The 21,028-nt window shown below is 28.6% G+C and overlaps 2 protein-coding genes across 2 annotated transcripts; one reads left to right on the top strand and one right to left on the bottom strand.

Annotated features, from left to right (window-relative positions):
* Window positions 1-4,799: 4,799 nt before the first annotated feature.
* LOC132943528 (histidine-rich glycoprotein-like) lies at window positions 4,800-8,878 on the top strand. Its single transcript, XM_061012565.1, has 2 exons — window positions 4,800-5,031; window positions 7,905-8,878. Exons 1-2 carry the CDS (start codon window positions 5,020-5,022, stop codon window positions 8,655-8,657), a joined length of 765 nt encoding a protein of 254 aa, XP_060868548.1. The 5' UTR covers window positions 4,800-5,019; the 3' UTR covers window positions 8,658-8,878.
* Window positions 8,879-19,167: 10,289 nt separating this feature from the next.
* Window positions 19,168-19,807, bottom strand: LOC132943882 (uncharacterized). The gene has a single exon (XM_061013026.1). The coding sequence runs from the start codon at window positions 19,751-19,753 to the stop codon at window positions 19,289-19,291; it is 465 nt and encodes a 154-aa protein (XP_060869009.1). The 5' UTR covers window positions 19,754-19,807; the 3' UTR covers window positions 19,168-19,288.
* Between the last annotated feature and the right edge of the window lie 1,221 nt (window positions 19,808-21,028).

Raw genomic sequence — 21,028 nt, 5'->3', positions numbered from 1 at the left:
ATTTGTATTTATTCTTCGAGAAGATAATGGGCCTCACTGAACATGTTCAGTGTCACAAATATGTTTATTATTAACTTTTGAGTCAATACCACCTTACCATAGAACAGTGAGAACAAGTTCAAGTACTGAATAAGTATATAATAGTATATAATAGGTAAAAAATAAAATTAATCTAAATATTTGTATGTCATTGCGTATAGTAAAATGTATTACATACTTAAAATTGTTATGCCCCCACAAATAATGTTAAATTTGGATTATCAAAAAAAAATAATAATAATAATATTATAATTTTTAAATTATTGTACAGGATAAAAACAATTTAGAGTGTAGATAGGCATATATGAAACTATACGATTCAGGCCAGTCAGGCTATGGCTATGGCTATGGCCTGACCTAATACTACTATAGATGTCTGAATAACATACTAACTTAATAAAATTAAAATTAAAATTTTTTTCATATTTATCATTTATTGGCTTGTCCTAATGACATTTTATAGTTTCGCCCTTGGAAATGGTTATAATATATTATTGACATTTCAAAACAAAATTGACTATTTATTTTGTTTTATATTTATATATTATTAAAATTGTATTACAAATTATTGAAACCTGTTACACATTATTTTTATTATAGGGTTATTTTTTCCGGGGCTATTTATTAGGCAAATCAGAATTTATATTTTCATTTGTCCACAACACGTTATATACAAATAAGCAATCAGTGACCCATTGGCCAGGGAAAATAAGTGAACGAGTAGTGACGATTTTCAACCATCGACTCCGTAAATTACTCCCTAAGTAAAGCTCGGCTAATGAGCTGAGTTTGAGGAAAAGCAATAACCGGGGCCGATTGCTGGTTAAAATTTTTCCGTCTGCATCGTTAACAACTAACTTTGGCACCATAGCAGTGTGTGTGTAACACTAACCAAAATACGAATAAAGAGAGGACTTCGCGATGACTAGAACGACCACAGTGAAATCCCACACTAATCACACACAATTGTCAGATCGATAACCTCCAGAGTGTCCTGTGACAATACAAACTTCTTTTTTTCAAATGGAACCACCCCCCCCTTTTACTGCAAATTTTTTATATGATAATTTTATTAAAAACTTGATGAACCTGAAAAACTTGAAAAACAAAATTGCAATAAGTTTGCAAAAATGTGTAAAAAAAAAATAAATCAATAGTACCTAGCCATGTAAATAAATTATAAAATATATATCCTTGGAAACAGAAGCAATAATATTATATCATCAATCGTTTTACGTTTGCAACGATCTATTATGGAATTCAAATTTAACACATCCAATGCACTATTACACTAACCTATTCCACAATGAGGTAGGCACACACAAAATACACTCAAAAACTTCAATACAACAAACTAAGCAGATAATTTCCCCGTTTTTTTCCGCATCATATTGTTTTAGTCTCTTTTTAAGATTTAGAACGTAATATATTCACTAACGTTTTATATGAACTAACACATTTAGGTAACACAAAAATTATTTTTTCTTATTCATTTATTCTATTATATTACTACTCGTGAAGATTTTATCATAATATATTATTATAGCTAGGTTTTTTTTTAAATCCATGAGTACCCAGAGCCCTATTTTTTGGGGGGGGGGAGGGAGAGGCTGCATCCCCAGGCCACAACATGCCAAAAAACAAAAAAAAACTAAGAGGTCCCACCAAAAAATAATTAGCCCTAGGCCCTAAAATTCATAAGTAGGGATCTGCCAAAATTGTACATTCGGCACGCATGATGTGATTTGCATCAATAATGACGACGTTAAAAAATTAAATAAGTATTATATAGTATGAATAAAAAATTCGATTAGCCATTGTATAGCATTTATTAGAGTGTTTTAATACCAGTATAACAAAATTACGATATTATTAGTCGACTGTTGTTGTTCACACGCAGATGTAAGTTGTATGATAATAATTTATATTATATTAAGCATGTAGGAAATTATATACTGGTAAATTCTTGGTTTTTTTTTTTTGCCAAAAATATCACGAAGGTCGTTGAATCGTTGATCAATACAATATGTTATTAATGTGATCCGATACTATATTACTTATAGATCATATATTATGGATGTAGCCACCCATTTCACCCGTGTAAAATATCACCGGTATTCCCGTCCAAATGATTTGTGGTTTTTTTTATAAATATAATACTAGCGTGCTCCGCCCCCGTGAATAGTTGTTTGCAAATTGCAACGTTTTATTTTTATATGAAGAGTAATTGAACTGTATGCAGAGTAGTGTTAAACTGTTAAAAACTTATCTTAACTTTTTCGTTACCCGGAAAAAAATTCTGATTGTTCAACTTATTTTGGGTGTAATATACTGTGGAAGCAATATCTTTTCAAGTGTAAATGATATTATATTTTAATGTATAGCCATCTCGACCGGCGTTATTCCGTGAGATTCGCAGCAGTATATTATCAGGTAGGCAATCTAGTTCGCGGACACCGTGCTGGTTGTACCGATGGAAGACATAAGCACCAAAATGAGTTGGTATCGTACGAAAGCGCAAAAATCCTAGATACCTGTGTAATAGATATTACATTTAGAACTGAATATTATATTTTAACAATTTATTATTGACAATTTTTTTATAAGTTCGAAAAAATCAACCGATTTATTCAAATCATATTTATTTGTATGTATGTTAAATTTTATCAATTTATTATACATATTGAATTGTTTTCATAATATCGAAAAAATCAACCGATTTACTAAAATTATAATTGATTAATTTCTATTATATTATTTATTGACAATTTTTCCTCTCAACACCACTTGTGGAGAGGCCAAGGTTTGATTTCCTCTTTTTATTTTAATAAAATTCTTCAAGATTAACAATTAAAACTACAACAATCATAACCAATAGCAACCTTACAATAAACAAAAATATATTATTATTTAGTTTATTTTTTTCCTGTACAGATTTCACCACTATTTTATTTTTTACTTCCAGATTTCCTACTTTTCCGGTGGATTTTCCTAAAATTTTCTTTCATAAGAACCTTGTCTTGACAATTATGAACACAACAAAAAAAAAAGGTGGGGAAGTGGATGTCGCTCTGCTGTACAGTATGTTACAAGTGGGTCACTGTAATGGATGGTGTTAAATTTGAATTCAGTGATATAATATCATTGTATAAGAAAAACGATTCTGAGCGAAAACGGTCCGTCGGCCTATGATATTACCAAGTATATTTGATGATATTATTGTGAATTAAGTCATTTATATATAACCTATTTACATGGAACCTTGTTTTAAATTTTTAATCCTTAGCTACAAAAGTTGAACATTTTATAAATTTTAACCTACAAAATAATTATTACATTTTAAATTTGATAGATGTTGTCAAAATTTGAACTTTAAACGCTTATAAAAAAAAATTGTGCTTATGTATTTTAAATATTTTTCAACGGCTATTAGAACGATATATCAAGAGCCTTATATTAAATTTTCACGCTTTTTTACCCAACAAATAAAATTTTATTGATATTTATAGAAAAAAAACTAAAAAAATTGAAAACTGACAATGTCCGTAAACCGCTCAAAAAGAGTCAAAATATTTGCAAAATTTTATGGTGTACAGAAAATGCTAATATAAGCATTCAGTGAAATTTTGAAGTATCTACAATCATTCGTTTTTTAATTACAATAAAATAAGAAAATTGTTACATGAGAAATCGAGTGAATATCAAATGTTGCAGTAAAAATATAAATTTCAGACGCTCATAAAAATTTAATCTAAGTTTCTTGTAGACATTTTTTATTTGATAAAGGTAGACAAACTTATGAATAATATTGTATTACATTTTCAAATCTTAGATTTAAAAAGAAAAATTTTTATGAATTCTCAACTCAAAATAATTTGCTAATTTTCGTGATATTTCCGTATTTTGTCAATATTTGAACTTTAAATGCTTATAAATAAAAACTGTGACTAAGGATTTTTAATTTTTTTCATCTGCCTTTGAAACAAGGTATGTAACCAGTGGCAATGACAACCATTTAAATAAACAAAAAAAAAATAATATTTTTAATGTGCTGAAAACAATTCATGTGTGAGTTATTGAGCTCCCTTAGCTACCTATAGGGTTGAAAAATAAGCCATAAACACCTTTTGAATCTCAACAAGCGAATAGGCGACATTTTTCTTCATGCACATGCAGTTTATTCGTCCATAATATACTAATATAAAGAATTGTTGCTAATATATTCTTCAAATTATCTATAAATGGTTATCCATATAGTATACGATCTTAGGTATAATATTATAGTAGGTACCGACCTATTATAACGAATAATGATTGCAAAAATATTGATGATTTTTTGAAATTTTGAACGGTTTTTGATATTAATCGTAAAATGCACCGCCGTGCGTACAATATAGATTATAATATTATGTACTTAAATATAACTTTTAGGTACCTATATGTTTTTGACCAGAATCAATTATCATCATGGATTTTTTAATTTTTTACATGGTTTGAACGTCTGTTTGTGAGACAGCGAGAGGGAGGGATAGAGCACATGCTATACAAAGGTTAGACGAAAAGACCGAAAAACAAGGTCTTTTAGTATTTGCAGAACAAGACGACTGCTGACCAGTTTAGGCGATGACCACCACCACCACCAACTCATTGTCATTACCACCACTGCCACGGTTTAAATTATAAAAATACCTGTACTTTAAGTACATTTATCGCGAAAAATGTTTTGATGCACATTGTGGGCGTATACCGAACCGAATAATCTCGGTTGTAGATTATCAATTAGTGATATACCAAACAAATTTTATAATTATATACAATTTTGATGAAGCATGCGCGTGCGAAAAGTCTGTCCGCGGGTCTCGTTTATATAAGACGTACACGTCCGACGAACGATGGCAGTCGCAACTTGAAGATTACAAATAGACTTCAACGCCTGCCGAACTCGTCTTGAGAAAATACACTACACATTCACTCGCCAACATGAATCGTCTGGTAATTATAATACCCATTAAATTATATCGTTATAGGTGACGTGTACCAATAACCGTTTCAATACCATTATACGTCTAAATACCATACATCCTAAACTAACCTACCCCAATATGATTTTAGGTGAAAATATCAGCGTATTTTCAAAATACTAATGTTATGACACGATTAGTTTTATAACTTGTTCTTATATAGTAACTAACACCATATGAATCAAACATTTTAATAATACAATAATATACTTGAATATGTTATAATTAAATAATTATTGTACAACATAAAAATATTTTAAAAATCCACTTTTGCCATTAAACATTTTTTCAATATTTCTGTTAGTTATAAATCATATTGTTCTGATGTAAGTTATCTAACCTAAAATAATTTTAACATTTTTTAAATTCAGTGCATAGCAATGAATCCATTGGTTTCACAATGATGTGTGTTTTATATTTATGTCTATCATCAACTTTTGGGTTAGTATATTAAATAAGCATCTTTTCTGACAGGAAAGTGAATCTAGTTGGTACTTTTAAGAGGTAAAAATTGAAAACTCCCAGTAGTTTTCGAAACAAAACAAAGATTCGTGAAAAATGGGACTTTTTACCCAAAAACAATTTTTGACAAAGTCGACTCAACAAATAATAACCGTAAATACTTTAGATTTTTATTGCTCGTTGATATGATAATTTCCCATACATGATACCATTTTCGATATATTTTGTATCATTTATGAGCTAATTATTTATTGTTATGAGAAGTTTTTTTTTTTTATTAAATTAAATTTTCAATTATTGTCAATAAATAAGTTTAATCTTGATCAAAAAATGTGAAAATGTAATTCAACGTTTTACATAATAATTATGTAAAACGTTGAATTATATTATCAAATTATTTGATAATAATTCAACAAATAATAAAAGTTGAGCATAAATCCACATAAATTTTTATGATTGTCGAATGTTAAAATTTTGGCAAAATTCACCAAAATTTGCAAATTATTATTCAGTTAGAAATGCATAAAAAATTTTTTTTTCATAGCTAATATTAGAAAATTTAATTGAAGATTTCCCACAAGTGTTTCTACGTTGATCAAAAAAAAAAAGGAAAGTATTACCATTTTTTTATGAGCGTTTGAATTTAAATTCTTACGATATTGAATATTCACCGGTAAATAAATATATTCCCATTCAAAAACAAATAACTGTAGACACTTGATATTTTCACAAAATATTGTTATAGGATTTTCTATGGATGCCCATGAGATATTTTTGATTTTTATTAATTTTTTATTTAACATTAAATTTTATTATATTTTATACAAGTACCTGATACCGTCTCCACGCATGTTTTCGTATACATTATAATGATTTATCTTTGAATTTAAATCTTACATACCCATTACAATGAGTGCATTTTAAAAACATGGTTCGTTCAATAATCAAAATTCTGATTTGTCATGCTAGTTCTTTTTTAGTGATAGTTGCACCACAACAGTGAACTTTTCTCTATAGAGGTATAATATATTAGTTTAAAGCTACACATGTATTTGGATATATCATACCGTCATCCATCGTAGACAACGATAAACGACAATAATAATATTGATAACCATTTTCTTGGTAAATAGATAGTACTAATAGTTGGTAATAATATTTTCGTATTGTTAAATTATAAAGTATAATGACTGTTAAGCAAAAGCTTATTGCATATTATATATTTTCTTATTGACTTAATAACCTTATTCTGGTACCGACGTACCATTTCAAGTCATCGACGATTGGAGAAAAAAACATTTAATTAAGCTATTAATCGACATAAACCGATATTGAATTGTCCATAAATGATAAATATATAATATAATATTATTATAACGTTAGAGGATAACCACGACGGAACGGTTTTTTTTTATTTAAAAAGTATTATAAATAAAAGAATAAAAAAAAGTATTTCAAATACCATTCAAATACATCAAAATAAAAAGTAGGTATTTAAAAAAATATTTGAATACTTTTACTCAAATACTTAACAACACTGGGTATCGGCATAAACGAATTTATTTTTAGAAAAAAACGTAATTATTTTAGTGTAAATTTTCATTAACAAATATAGGTATTTTTTTAGTAAATAAATTTTAAAACATAAATAAACAATTTATTATACAATACCAATCTGGATTCAAAATTATTATTTTTCTAAAAACTATAATAAATACTATCAGTAATGATTTTATACCTGAAAAGAATTCTATTATTTGACATTATATTAACATTTATTAAATAATAATAATCTTACCTACATATAAGTAATCTGAGCATTTTTTTTTTGTTTTTAAAGTACTTCTAATATTTTTATTGTGGTTTGAAATTAAATAAAAATAGAACATGGATATGCATTAAACTACCAATGAATACCCAATAACTGATGATAGTACTTTTCTATCATTGATGAGCTATAATAATATAATATAACCTATAACAAGGTTTTATCAACTAAGACTAATCATATAATATTATTGTTTTTTATTTAACTATCACATTCATTATTGATTTTCTCCGGTTCCAGACATGTTTTTGTTCGCTTAATTTGTTAAAAAGTATTATTACCTCGTTTCTGATGTTATTGTTAAACAGTGTTTTATTTTCATTTACGTATGTTTGATAAAACAGCGTACCTATATCGCTGATTATATTAATAAACCTACCATGAATGGGGTACCAGTATACCTATTCTACGACTTACATGAATTATAGTATAGTACTATAATGGTATAATATTACTATAATAATTTAATATTTCATAATTTATATTATGTACAATTATTAAACATTGATTGAAAGTTAAATTTGTTATTTAAATTAATTTTCTGTCTTTTCTAGTTAATCGTATTGGTTATTGCATTGTTCGGCTACTCACTGGGTGCACCAGGATACGGTGGTAGACACGAAGAGCATGAAGAACATGGTGGACACAAAGTAGATCATGGTGGGCACAAAGAAGTACATGGTGGACACGACTTTGGTGAACACAAAGAAGAATATGGTGGACACGACTTCGGTGGACATAAACAAGAATATGGTGGACATACACAAGAATATGGTGGACATACACAAGAATATGGTGGACACAAAGAAGAACATGGTGGACATGACTTCGGTGGACACAAAGAAGAACATGGTGGACACGACTTTGGTGAACACAAAGAAGAATATGGTGGACACGACTTCGGTGGACATAAACAAGAATATGGTGGACACAAAGAAGAACATGGTGGACATGACTTCGGTGGACACAAAGAAGAACATGGTGGACACGACTTCGGTGTACACAAAGAAGAACATGGTGGACACGACTTCAGTGGACATAAACAAGAATATGGTGGACATAAACAAGAATTTGGTGGACACAAAGAAGAATATGGTGGACATAAAGAACATGGGCACGGCTCAGATCATCATGGTCAAGATTTCGGACATGGATCACATCATCACGGCCCAGAACATCATGGTCCAGAACATCACGGTCCAGAACATCATCGTCCTGAACATCATGGCCAAGATTTTGGGCACGGTTCAGATCGTCACGGTGAGCATGGTTCATACCATCAAGTACATGGTGTTGGTTTCTACTAAAACTTTAATCGCATCGTGAACGCCATACCAATTCCCTAAATCACCATTTTCTAGTTATGTACAACTTAAATTCGTAATCTTATTTATTGCATTATAATTTATTCCTAAATTGTAAATTGTATTATTTTACTGTACCTATATATGTATACATTATTATATAATATTTTGAATTGTAACGATTACAACTCAACCAATAAAACATTTTTCTATACGAAATATAAGTATTTTGCATTAATATAATTGATAATTATAATCTTTCATATCTCTTAAATAAGTACAATGTGATGTATAAATTAATAGGATGTGTATTATTCGTCGATGACAAGAAATTCAAGTAAACATTAGTGGCCCGATTATTATCTCAAATAATAAATAGTTACATAACTATTTACTTTTAACTTATTAAATAGGTATAATACGATTTAAATAACATAAAATAATTTCATTTAAATAACTTAAAATAAAATAGGTGCAAAAGTGTGACTGTTACATTTGTAGCCTTTCAATATTTTTGTAAATACTTAAGTATTAGAAAAAATACTGGCTAGTTAGAGTATTCAGACCAGAACCAAAAAAAATCTACAGTACTTTTGGTGTACATCAAAATAACTACAGCTAAATATATAATTAAAAATCTGTACTCAAATAAAAAAGTAAGTTTATGAATTTTATTTACAATCTGTTATCAAAAACAAATTTAATTTTTTTTTTCAAAAATTTATCTAGTTATTAGAATTTTGATAAGGAAACATTGATTGTTATACAGATGGCTAACTGCTAAATTTTTTTGAGATTTTTATATTGATTATTGAACAACTTATTGACCGTGTTACAACTGTACCCAGTCTCCCCTACCTGTAGTATCTATTTTTAAGTTAGATAGCAATATGTAATGAATAGATTTACGAAAAATATGCCGTAATGTTTTGTAAAATTTTTTTTGTTTTGCAAACCATCGATATTATATTTAGTACAATATATTGGGCGCAAACCAGTTTATAATTCAAATAAATAAATATAATATTACTAATTTTTTTTTATAGCTATTAGTTTAAATATTACTATTATAATTGATTATAAACATTATTTATAATTAATGCTATCAGTTAGTGTATAATATGTTTCTTTGGATACAAAACACTATTGTGTAAACTTATAATGTAGGTACGTCGTCGTCGGACGTCTGCACAAGGAAAATCGAAGCCAACAAGCAATTCTATTTTTTTTCTCACCAAGTTCAAGGTTTTAGACAGTCGTGAATAAGGTTCCTCGTATAGCAGTTACATGAATACATAAACCGAAAACACGTTTTATTTCGACATATATATATATATATATATATATATATATATAAATATATATATATAAATAAATATATATATATACGGATTCTGTAGTAATTCCGATATATATATTTATATTTATAATAATATGCATAATGTGTATTGTGTATATATACGTATAAACACGTTACACACGTTTAGAATGTTGTAAATTACAATACTGATACGTATGAAATTATAGCAAGAGATGTATAAAAACAAAAAGCAGAACCATTCAAATACGCTAAATACAATATTAATTATCATACATACGGAGAAGCGTAAAATAATAATATACAATTATTACATGCAAATACGCGTGGGAAGGCCATGGCCAAACAGTGGGGTTTTTCCAGCAGTCAAGTTTTTGCACGTATAATATTAGGTATAACAATATAATTATGCACGCGTCGACTCTGCAGAGTGTGCGATTAATATTCTTTTTGTAATAATTGACATGTATTGTAGTGCAATGTTTTTTTATAATAATGCAGTGGGTTTTCGTCGTTTGAATCTCAGACCATATTGGTAACGAGTCAAGTGGCAGCACGAGACGGTTATCGCGAGACAATAATAATACTGCAGGAACCTGTAGTGGGTAATGGGTAAGAACTAAGAACTGGATATAATCTGTATTTACATACAAACGTATACTGTATAATTTAAGTCTGGATTAGAATTTAGACAATAATTTATATTCATTTACTAACACGGATAAAATAGTTTTTCAATGCAAATAATAATATCGATATCGATAACTATTTGAGTTCAGTTGGTTGTTATCAAGACTAGCTGTTGCATTCAAAAGGATTATAATATTAAGAAATCTAGAATAAGAGATGAACTCCGCTCCTGATGACGTCCCGAAAACAGTCACTCGATTAAACTATTATTGCTCTGTCTTCGCATACCTACCCGCTTTAGTTGCTAACCCGTATAATAATATAATAGGAATTATTCATTTTTTATATTACGTTTTTAGGAAAATAATATTATGTACAATGTCTGTAACAATGAATCATTATAAATTTTGTACAGCTCGTAAAATTATGCATTCGTTGAACATAATATTATGTGTAGATTGTATATTTATAAATAATTTATTAATATTTATAATAATCATACAAAAATAATAATTAAACTATGTAACCGACTATATTTCTTTGTTGGCTTAACTATCTATTTTAAATTGATTAAAATATTTCTATAATATTATCTAAAGTCTTACTTGTTTGATTAAATAATTTAAAAAAAAATATTATAGGGGACAGCGACAGCTGTATGCCTAAATCTACATAATATAATATAAAAGGATTGTTTTTTTGTTTGTCTGTAAGTTCTCCAAGGACTCAAAAACTACTGGACCGTTTTAAATAAAAGTTATATACTAATATCAATAGATTCCTTGAGACTCTGTAAGGTTTGTAACTTCGTTTTTCAAACAGCATAGGTCACTATTATAAGGATATAAGCTTACGTCATATGAATTTTAAATCGGCTCACAAAAATCTAATATTATTTTGTTTATAATATATAGCATATCCCACTGGTTACTGATAATAAAATGTCTGTATTGTATTATTATATTTTGTTATTTAGGCTAATAAAGCTATTCTATATTATGAACGTGCAACTGAGTACTCATATATACATTATATTATATTAGAGGAGAAGACGTGTATGGTTGAGGTCTAAATACTATAAAAAAATACTCGACTGACTTTGCTGAACGTCGGGCAATATAGATAGTACTTGATATTTTTTTGATTATTATAGCTTATACTCCCTTCCGAATTTTTTTTTTGGCTTGTTTTATATTATATTATATGTTTGATAAAAATTAAAAGTTGAGGCTGTCGAAAGCGAACCATTATGAAGAGGTCGGATTTAGGAAATATTGTACGTCCATCGTCAGTGCTGTGTAACTGATCATTAGTGTGTGTGAGTTCCCCGAACGTTTTATGTATAATTAAAGATAAACGACGGCTAAGATTTTTGAACCTCAGTAACGCGTGTAACGCGTGTAACGCGCAGTCACGTCGCTATATTTTGTGATAAAAAAATGTTCAACTCCCATCATGTGCCACGAAACTCCCAAAGAGCGGAAGAAAAATTCACCCAGTACCAAAAGCCCTATTTTAATTTTGAAAACATATTTGAATTCCTTGATCTCTTTTCTAGGTTATGGAGGAAATGGATTTTTGATTTGCATTATTGTTTAATTAGTATAGTACCAAATCAATTTTTTTTTCAAAATTCACTTTTACTTTAATATTACCGAAAAAAGAAATTTGCTTCCTACAAAACACAGACAAAAAGCGGAGAAATTCTTATATTTTTTCGAAATTAAAATTGTACTTCTGGAAGTTTATTTTTTCCGCTTATTGGTCTAAATGCACAAAAAACGACCAGCTTTCAAAAGCCCTAATATAGTCTTGAATTTTTGTTAATACATTTTGGTAATATTTGAACAATAAATGAAATGTATTGTTCACAACATATTTTGATTTTTGATATAATGATAATATATTAATACGCTTTTATTAATAAATACATTAACCTATAGTTTACAATAATATTAATACATTGTTATATTAAATGTTGGTACCGTAGTTGTTAACATAAATATAAAGTCATAAAAAGAGTAGATACACTTAATGAACAAAAGGGTCATAATTAGATATTCTAACACATCAAAGGCTAGAGAAAAAAATTAAGTGCCCCCCCAAAAAAAAAAAAGTTTTTCTGGCTACGGCACTGTACTGTCCTATAGGTATTGTGTAAATAATTCAATTAAACCACCCATGATATTGTATTCTATGTATAGGCATCTGACACCTGCATCCAGAATCAACATTTAAAAAAATTAAAGAACTTAATGATGTAAAGTACTATGTTGTAGTAGAAGCCAGAGAATCATATCTATTTTTTTTTTATTGAATTCTATGATAAATTATTGCATACGAAAAACAGTTCTGAGCGAACTAGCGAAAACGGTCTGACAGCATATACGACTAAAAATATTTTAGTATTTTCAATACTGATATCATAGTTACAATATTTTATTAGATAAATTTATTTTACTTTTAGATAGTATTACTGTAGGTTGAATGAGTTTTTCCGAAAAAATTGCATTTAAAAATTTAAATTGATGATTTTTTATCGAAATTTTTTGAAAAAAAAACTTAAATAAAATCGAAAAAAGAAAAAAAGCGAATTTAAATTTTCAGTTTTAATCTTTAGGTTTGCTGATATAGTGTACAAGAATAATATTTGACAATCGTTTTTTCTGTAAGTGTCTACCTAGTAATTAAGGTTATCAGATAAAGAAATATAATAAAAACGTGAGCAGGTACTTTATTTGGTAGGTAATTTATGAGGTATATAAGTTATAACTAATAAGTAATAATAATAACTAATAATTTAATGTGTACCTAGTTGTTAGGTCTTGTCAGATTTATTATTTTATTCCTCTCTTATTTTATACCCAACTCGTTAAAGTTTTATTCGATTCAGTTTACCAGTAAATAATATTCACCCAATTATTTTTAATTGTCTGTAAAATTATTTATTAATATCCAGTACTACTTATTACTCTGTATATATAAATATGACATTAATTTACATACGATACTAACATTCGTTAGGTACAAAATTATAAAATAAGAAAAAATATTTTTTTATCCCGGCAAAAGATAATGTTATACAATACAACTAATATGTTATACAATTAATGTATACATGATTTCAAAAATATTTCTCTTCTTAAAAACGACAACAGTAATATTTGCCATGAACGCGTCCTGGATAAGAGTATTTAACTCGATCGTTGCAAGCAGCATCACGAGTCTTCCAGTCATTCAACCAACAGTTCTTCTCACATCCCGTAACGGATAGACAGACGACTACGATGATTGCTAAAATAACCATATAGGTAGTACGATTCATTTTGGATTTGGATTTAATAAAAACAAAACAAATTGGAGTAGATATCAACTTCTTAAACACTGATATACTTTTGTGGGGCGAATCAACGCGTTGTTTTAGAGATTTTCCCTGTTTTCCCTGTTTTTTCTGTAAAGTAAAAATAAAAAGTAGAATTCAAAACCGTGTACTTACATCGTATATTTAATCCATAGAATTTAGGAAAATCGCTTAGGAAGCCTAATAAAAATTTGTTATTCGCTAATAAGTTGGAACGATAAAGAGGATTACATAATGTTGGACTCGAGGCTATTGTGGAAATATCAACGGTGTAAGGATTTATCTTATAAAATTTAAATAATATCATAGTTTCTTTAGTAGTTGTGACTTGTGATAAGATTATTGAATATAATTACTTATTAGGTACCTACCTAGTACCTACCTACCTGTACGCAGTATAATAGTATAGTACAAATTATAGTGTCCTATTAGTTACTAGGGATACATTGTTATCGGATATTTTAAATAATATTAATATTTAACTGTAACACGGTTTGGAACTTATTATAGAACTAATACAACGTTAAGATGTATGCTTATAAAATATTACGCCTCACCAAAAATGTACACATACTTACTAAAAACAAAAAAAGACAAACATTTTTTAAAGCAAATTCATTTTTAAACATTATCTAAGTATCACAAAGAAAAATACTAAAAAAACACTATATACGTACGACGTGACGTACCTTACATAAAATCAGAGAGAACAAATCAGAATGTATTACAATATTACCTGCAGACATTAAAATGTTAGAGGGTGGTACAACATAATATAATATATTTAGTGTTAACATTTAACAGAAAAAAATGTGTGTTTGTTTCTGGAGTCAATTGGATTTATTTCAAAGTTTAAAAACTGCTCAAGCAGTTCTGGGCAATCAATGATATTATAATATGCAATACTTTGAACACAAATCTTAAATTTAATGTAAGGTATCTGTTTTAAAAAAAAAATCACCTATTGTATTTTATCATGTTAGAGGGTTCTTTCAACATTATATATTTTATATGATAGATAATATCTTAAAAATTATTTTGAATTGAGGAAATTATCGTATTTTGGCCGATATTGTCTGTACTCTGGGTTCCATATTAAGGAGCCATATTATTCTATTTGGGATCGAAGTATCTATCTAAAGAGAAACATACAATTTTAATGCCGCATTATCTTTGAAATCTACACACACAATGTCACACATACGTTTTAAAAGACCTAATATCACAAATTACTTATTTAGAGTATAATCAGCATGTTTATTAAAAGTTAATTTTGAAACCAATACCACTTCTAAATCTTTGATGGCTTTATTATGAGTTAAACTAAGTTTGTTTATAGAATAATTAAAATATGAGGTTGTTTTTTTTTTTTAATATGGTATTTCGACAATTAATCAACGTAGAAAAACGTGGACAAGAGAGAAAAAAAATGTTAACGTTTAATCTAATACATAATCATGTTAAAATTCATACATTTTATTTTTTAGTAATTTCTAAGGGGAAATTAAAAAAAATTTAATATATTATAATAATTAAAAAATTAAACACAACTTGTTGATTTTGTATATAAAACATGGACACTTACTGAATTTGGAATACCTTATACTTATATCTAATATAACGTGTAATGACTTAACAAATATCAATGATATGGCCTGTATGTATGGCATTATATAACCATTTATTTGATATTTTAGACAAAGTTCAAAAGTAATTTGATGAATAACTACAGTCTTATCGTATTCTCGTACAGCACTCGGAGTGATATGGTCGAGGGTTTTACTCTTGGGTTCGGCTGTCGTTCGAATGTTGAATGTTGTTTGCAGGCCTTTATTATACTACATTACTCTATAGTTAAATAAACTCATTTGGCCATTATTTAGCCAAAGCGCTTTTTTCGATACCCTACATACAGTACAGTTGAAGGAAAACATAATAATTTACTGTTGTTGTTTTTGTTGTTGTTGTTGTTGTTCTTTTTGTTGTTATTGTTATTATTTATGCCAGTTTAACTGGTTTTACGTGATGTGGAAAACAGTGGATCGTATTCGTTAGAACACAACATTGTAAAAACAAAATATTGTAATTTATTATCCTGTTTAAATTATTATAATATTATAATACCGATGAGGAAAACATTTATTACTGTCCGTCTACGTTTCGTGCAAACTCTATTATTTCACGATAGTGGCCAGTGGGTTTATAATCTGCGTTTAGTTATCCGTATTATTATTAACTATTCATGCGGCGTCCGAACGAGTTGTATTCGCTACGAATCAACACACGAAATCATTATAATATACGTACATATATTTATGTATATCGCGAAACATTCTGCAACTATTTAGCTCTCTTATCACAACTACATCACCGAAAAGTTACCACATAATTTATTGTATTATGTGGGTACGTAATGACTGATTTTTTTTGAACAAGCTGATACTATATTATATCCTTTGCGAATCGTTTTGTTAAACTGAACACATTATTACTTAGTTTTATTTTATTTGGAATTAATATTGTAATAAAATGTGACAATCATTATACTATTAAGATGTCCAGAGTCAATTTTGGAGCGTGTCATTGGACAATATATCGTGAAATGTTGAACTTAGGTTAGCAACTACAGTCTAATCTGCGTTGCTCATATTCCTAAATACCTTCGAGAATTTATTATTATTTATTATTGAAACAAAAAGGTAATTTATTGTTAAATATGACTAAAATAGTTCACATAATTATACGTAGGTACATGTTGGGCTAAAAAATATACTGTAGGGTCTCGATAATCCGAACACAGCCACACAGGCTAATCCGAAAGACGCGGTAATCCGAAACTATCACATCGCTATTATTAATAGTAGAGGAGGGTCGAACTCGAACCGAACCTTTGTATGCCGAACCGAACTCGAACCGAACTTTTTAGTGTGATGTTGAACTCGAACCGAGCATTTTTTAACATTGAACCACACCGGTACCATATATTTCATTACCAAACTGAACCCAAAATAAACTTTTGAATTAAATGGCGAATGAGAGCTTTATACTTTATATATAATATAGTCGTATGCATCAGTGTTGGAAAATATCTAGATAAGTAGATAAATATAATTTATCTTTTGTCTTATTCAGATAATTTTCAGATCGATTATATTTATCTTCATCTTGGTCAAATTATAGTTATCTATGTGTACACTGTACCTATCTATATAATTTATTTTAATGGACAAAAAAAATATTGAAAATAAATAATATTATTCATATTCATATTTTTAGTATAGTATAATAATTATAGTATAGTATCGTTTAGTATAGTATATTTATATACTATAATATAGAATTTATCATATAACTATATAGAGAATTAAGACAAAATAAAAATAAAATAAACAACAATAAACACCGGTACATTTTTAGCTCGAAACGTTCGACATGTTAAAATTTTGCTGTTCGTACATTTTTTGATTTCAAACTATTTTAATTTTCGATTTATTTTGATTTTCGAACTTTTTTGTTCGAGTTCGGTTCGGTTCGGTTTTTTAAAACTTTGTTTGACTTTCAAACTTAAACCGAACACCTTTCGAACAGCTCGACCTACCTCTAATTAATACATATTATGTATGTGTATCATAACAATAATATTTTCCGATAGTACAATTTGTCGATTACGTTTGTACATCGCACGTGTACGTCGTTTAGATATGAATGTGGAAGTGGAATGTCGATTACGTTCGTCAGTTGTGTGTACATAAAGATCGTATCACACAGCGTATATTTCTTAAAATAGCTTCACGTAAGAATGTTACATTTTAATTACAGGATAAGTTAGAAGTAATAAAGTTAATTGATAAAGGGACCAGCTACAGTTTTTAATTATGAATTTTAACGAATTAATATTATATAGATAAAAAAAATATCAACATTTAAATTCCAAGAAAATTGATTTTTTTTAAGTCATAGGTAGTCCGAACATATCGGTAATTCTAACGACTCCGTTCCCCAATCTCTTTCGGATTAACGAGACCCTACTGTATATATAATACCGACAAAGTGTTGAATATCGGCATTCTATAAAATATGTCCTAGGCGTTCTATAAAATATGTCATAGGCATTCTATAGAATTCCTTGAACTATTTGGAAATTTATTCAATTTTAATGTAATTTTATATTATGGCTAGAAAACTATAGAATTCCCAGGATTTTTGTAACCTATTACTACCTATTACTAGGTAACAACAATTTTTAAGAAATATATTTTACCATTTAAATAAAACTATATACTATTTTAATTTTTAACAAGTTGAATACCCGTTTATTTCAACAAGTCAAATTTTTAAAACAATTTACTTCTCATATATTGTAATTAATATTTATATTATAAAAATATAAGATAATAATTATTCATCTTCCGTAAAAAAACTTTTTGACATAACATAATATTTTTTACTATAAGTACCTACCTACTTACACAATACAACTTTAACAAGAGCATAAAAAAAAATTAAATACCTTTGAAGCATCCAGCAATCACGCGATGTTCTCTTTTTCTTTTTACCATCTTTAAGCAGCAGTAACTCGTGTATATAGGTTGATATTTTTCATTCGATAAATAAACTGTATTTTTCGAATTTTTCCTACATTTACTTAATTCGGTATAGAAACGTTCAGATATTTTTATAATATATCTCAACACGACACAACAACACGAAAAACACTCTTAGAGTGAAAAAAAAATAATATTTCAAAGACGTATTTTGAATTTTCCTGTAACATGAATCACATAATAATATCATTACTTAATAATTACTATAATGCATCGCACACGTGTTGTATATGCGATAAAATAATCGCCAAGATAAGCATTAATCATTGATTTCAAAGGTACACTTAGGTACTGATGTGAAGTTTTATATTAACTATGTACTTTTCCTGCTCATTTTTGGCATTCTATAGAATACCTAGGATTTATATATAATACCAGATTCAACACTTTGCCGGTAACGTGTATATTATTGTATTTACGTATTCACACATGCTGAATATTCATACTGTATATTATGATATTTATACATAGGTGTATTCCATATAAAATATTTTATTCTTTAAACGTAAAACATAATATATATACCAGTAAAATGATTGTAAACAATTTGATCGATTGCACTAAACATATCGTGAATTATAATATATTAACTAAACGTAATAATATCATAATATATTTATTATTGACGACATGGTATACTGTATACATAATATACGATGGAAAGGTTATTAAGATAAGATTTTTTAAGGTTTGAAAACACACAAAGTCCTTGTTAACTTTTTCACAACGTGCACGAACCAGCACATTTCCAGCATCCATTGCATTCGTCATCCCTTGTACAACTAACATATTCAAAACTTTGAGAATAAGATTTGGTTGTATAGCACCATTGATTTCCCAAGCTGCAATATGACCAACAGTAGTTTTTGTGACAACCAAATTCACGGCATGACTGATCGGCTGCTCTCGAAATTACTGATACCAAACCTCCAACGGCAGAAGTTACACCTCCAACTCCTGCCACTATTGGTGCAAATGGACCTGCCGAGAGTGATCCTGCGGCTATAATACCACCGGTAGCTGCTATTGTATCTCCGGCTACAGCAGCTCCTGCAGCTGCATGATCCGTATCTGATCGCTTTGTTAAGGCATGCCCGGATATCACTGTCGAAGGATGAACAGCATGTGCACATATTAAAACAAATATAACAACAGCAAACATATTTTCAAATTTGTGGAGTACCATTTTTTTTTAAATTTGTATACTGTAAAAAACACTTTGTTGTCTGAAACTCGGAACTCGCCATTTATATGTGCCACGAGGGTCCCCACCTGAACTCATTTATTCTCGTGCATTCCCATGTAATAAGCCACACTGGTGCTGTACTATCAGCGCATCCATTCCTTATTCGTCGATTCAGCATCACGGACCAAAGGCCCGATTGATGTCATTAGGTACTATAGTGAAAATATTAAACACTGGTAAGAATTAATTATTGATAAGAATTATCTACTGATAATGGTTATCTCTGATATATATGTATGAGAGGGAAGGGGCAAGGACAGGCACGTGCTTCAAAGTCATATATAGGAGGGGAGGGGAGGGAGTAAGGCCGGGCGGTGGGCACGTTCGCTATAGCATAGCTTGAACTATAGGCTAGGCGGTGTATTGAGATTTGTGGAAATTGCGGGGGACGCAAAAGGAACGAAAACAGTAAAACACACTACTTCAGTGGCGCCGAGTACGCACTTAAGATGGTGTATTTGAACCACCTGAAATGTTGGGTGGGTGGATGCCGGGTGGCTGGGTAAAAAATTATCTATATAATTAATACTATTACGAAAGTAAGTAGGTACTAGGTACTTACACACGTACTAGTTACGTATTACTTGAGTAATGCATTATTACGGTATTTTATTACTCTATAGCCATGTTACTAATATACCTGTGTCGTTGTATACCTACAACAAATTTATATGACAATGTAATAATTCGCAATGTCAGTACAATGAGGCCATAACTCAAAAAAGTAAATGTTCGGGAAATCAATATGAAAGTTTAGAATAAAATGACAATTTTTTCATACAACAAAAATAATGTTAAGGGTAGATACATATTTATAATTTTGTTGTGATTATAATCAAGTTATTTTTATACTTGTTAATATCTTTACTTTTGTGTAATTTCAACTTGAAAGAACAAAAATTGAAATTTTCTAGTCATGATTTAATTGGACTACCTTTTAAATCGATTTTAATATTATTTTGGCCGTAAACAAAATGCATAAAGTATTAAAAATTATGATTTAATTAATATAATAATATTATTACATACGTTGATGTTTATCTAAAAAACACTTAAACTGCAAAATAAAATGATACCATAATATAATATTTAGTTTATAAAATGAACATCTTCAGTATATTGAATGTTTGATTCATTTTAACAATATTAACGTCGATTTATAACAATTTGTATATTCAATTATTATTATCACAAAATAATAATAATAATATCGCT

This window comes from Metopolophium dirhodum, chromosome 4, assembly GCF_019925205.1.
Source record: "Metopolophium dirhodum isolate CAU chromosome 4, ASM1992520v1, whole genome shotgun sequence".
Classification (NCBI taxonomy): Eukaryota; Metazoa; Arthropoda; class Insecta; order Hemiptera; family Aphididae; genus Metopolophium; species Metopolophium dirhodum.
The sequence above is the reverse complement of the archived record's forward strand: the minus strand, read 5'-3'. Positions and strand labels throughout refer to the sequence as shown.

Bases quoted from the DNA above. Each gene is read 5' to 3' on its own strand.
- LOC132943882 (XM_061013026.1), bottom strand. From the start codon at position 19,753: ATGGTACTCCACAAATTTGAAAATATGTTTGCTGTTGTTATATTTGTT.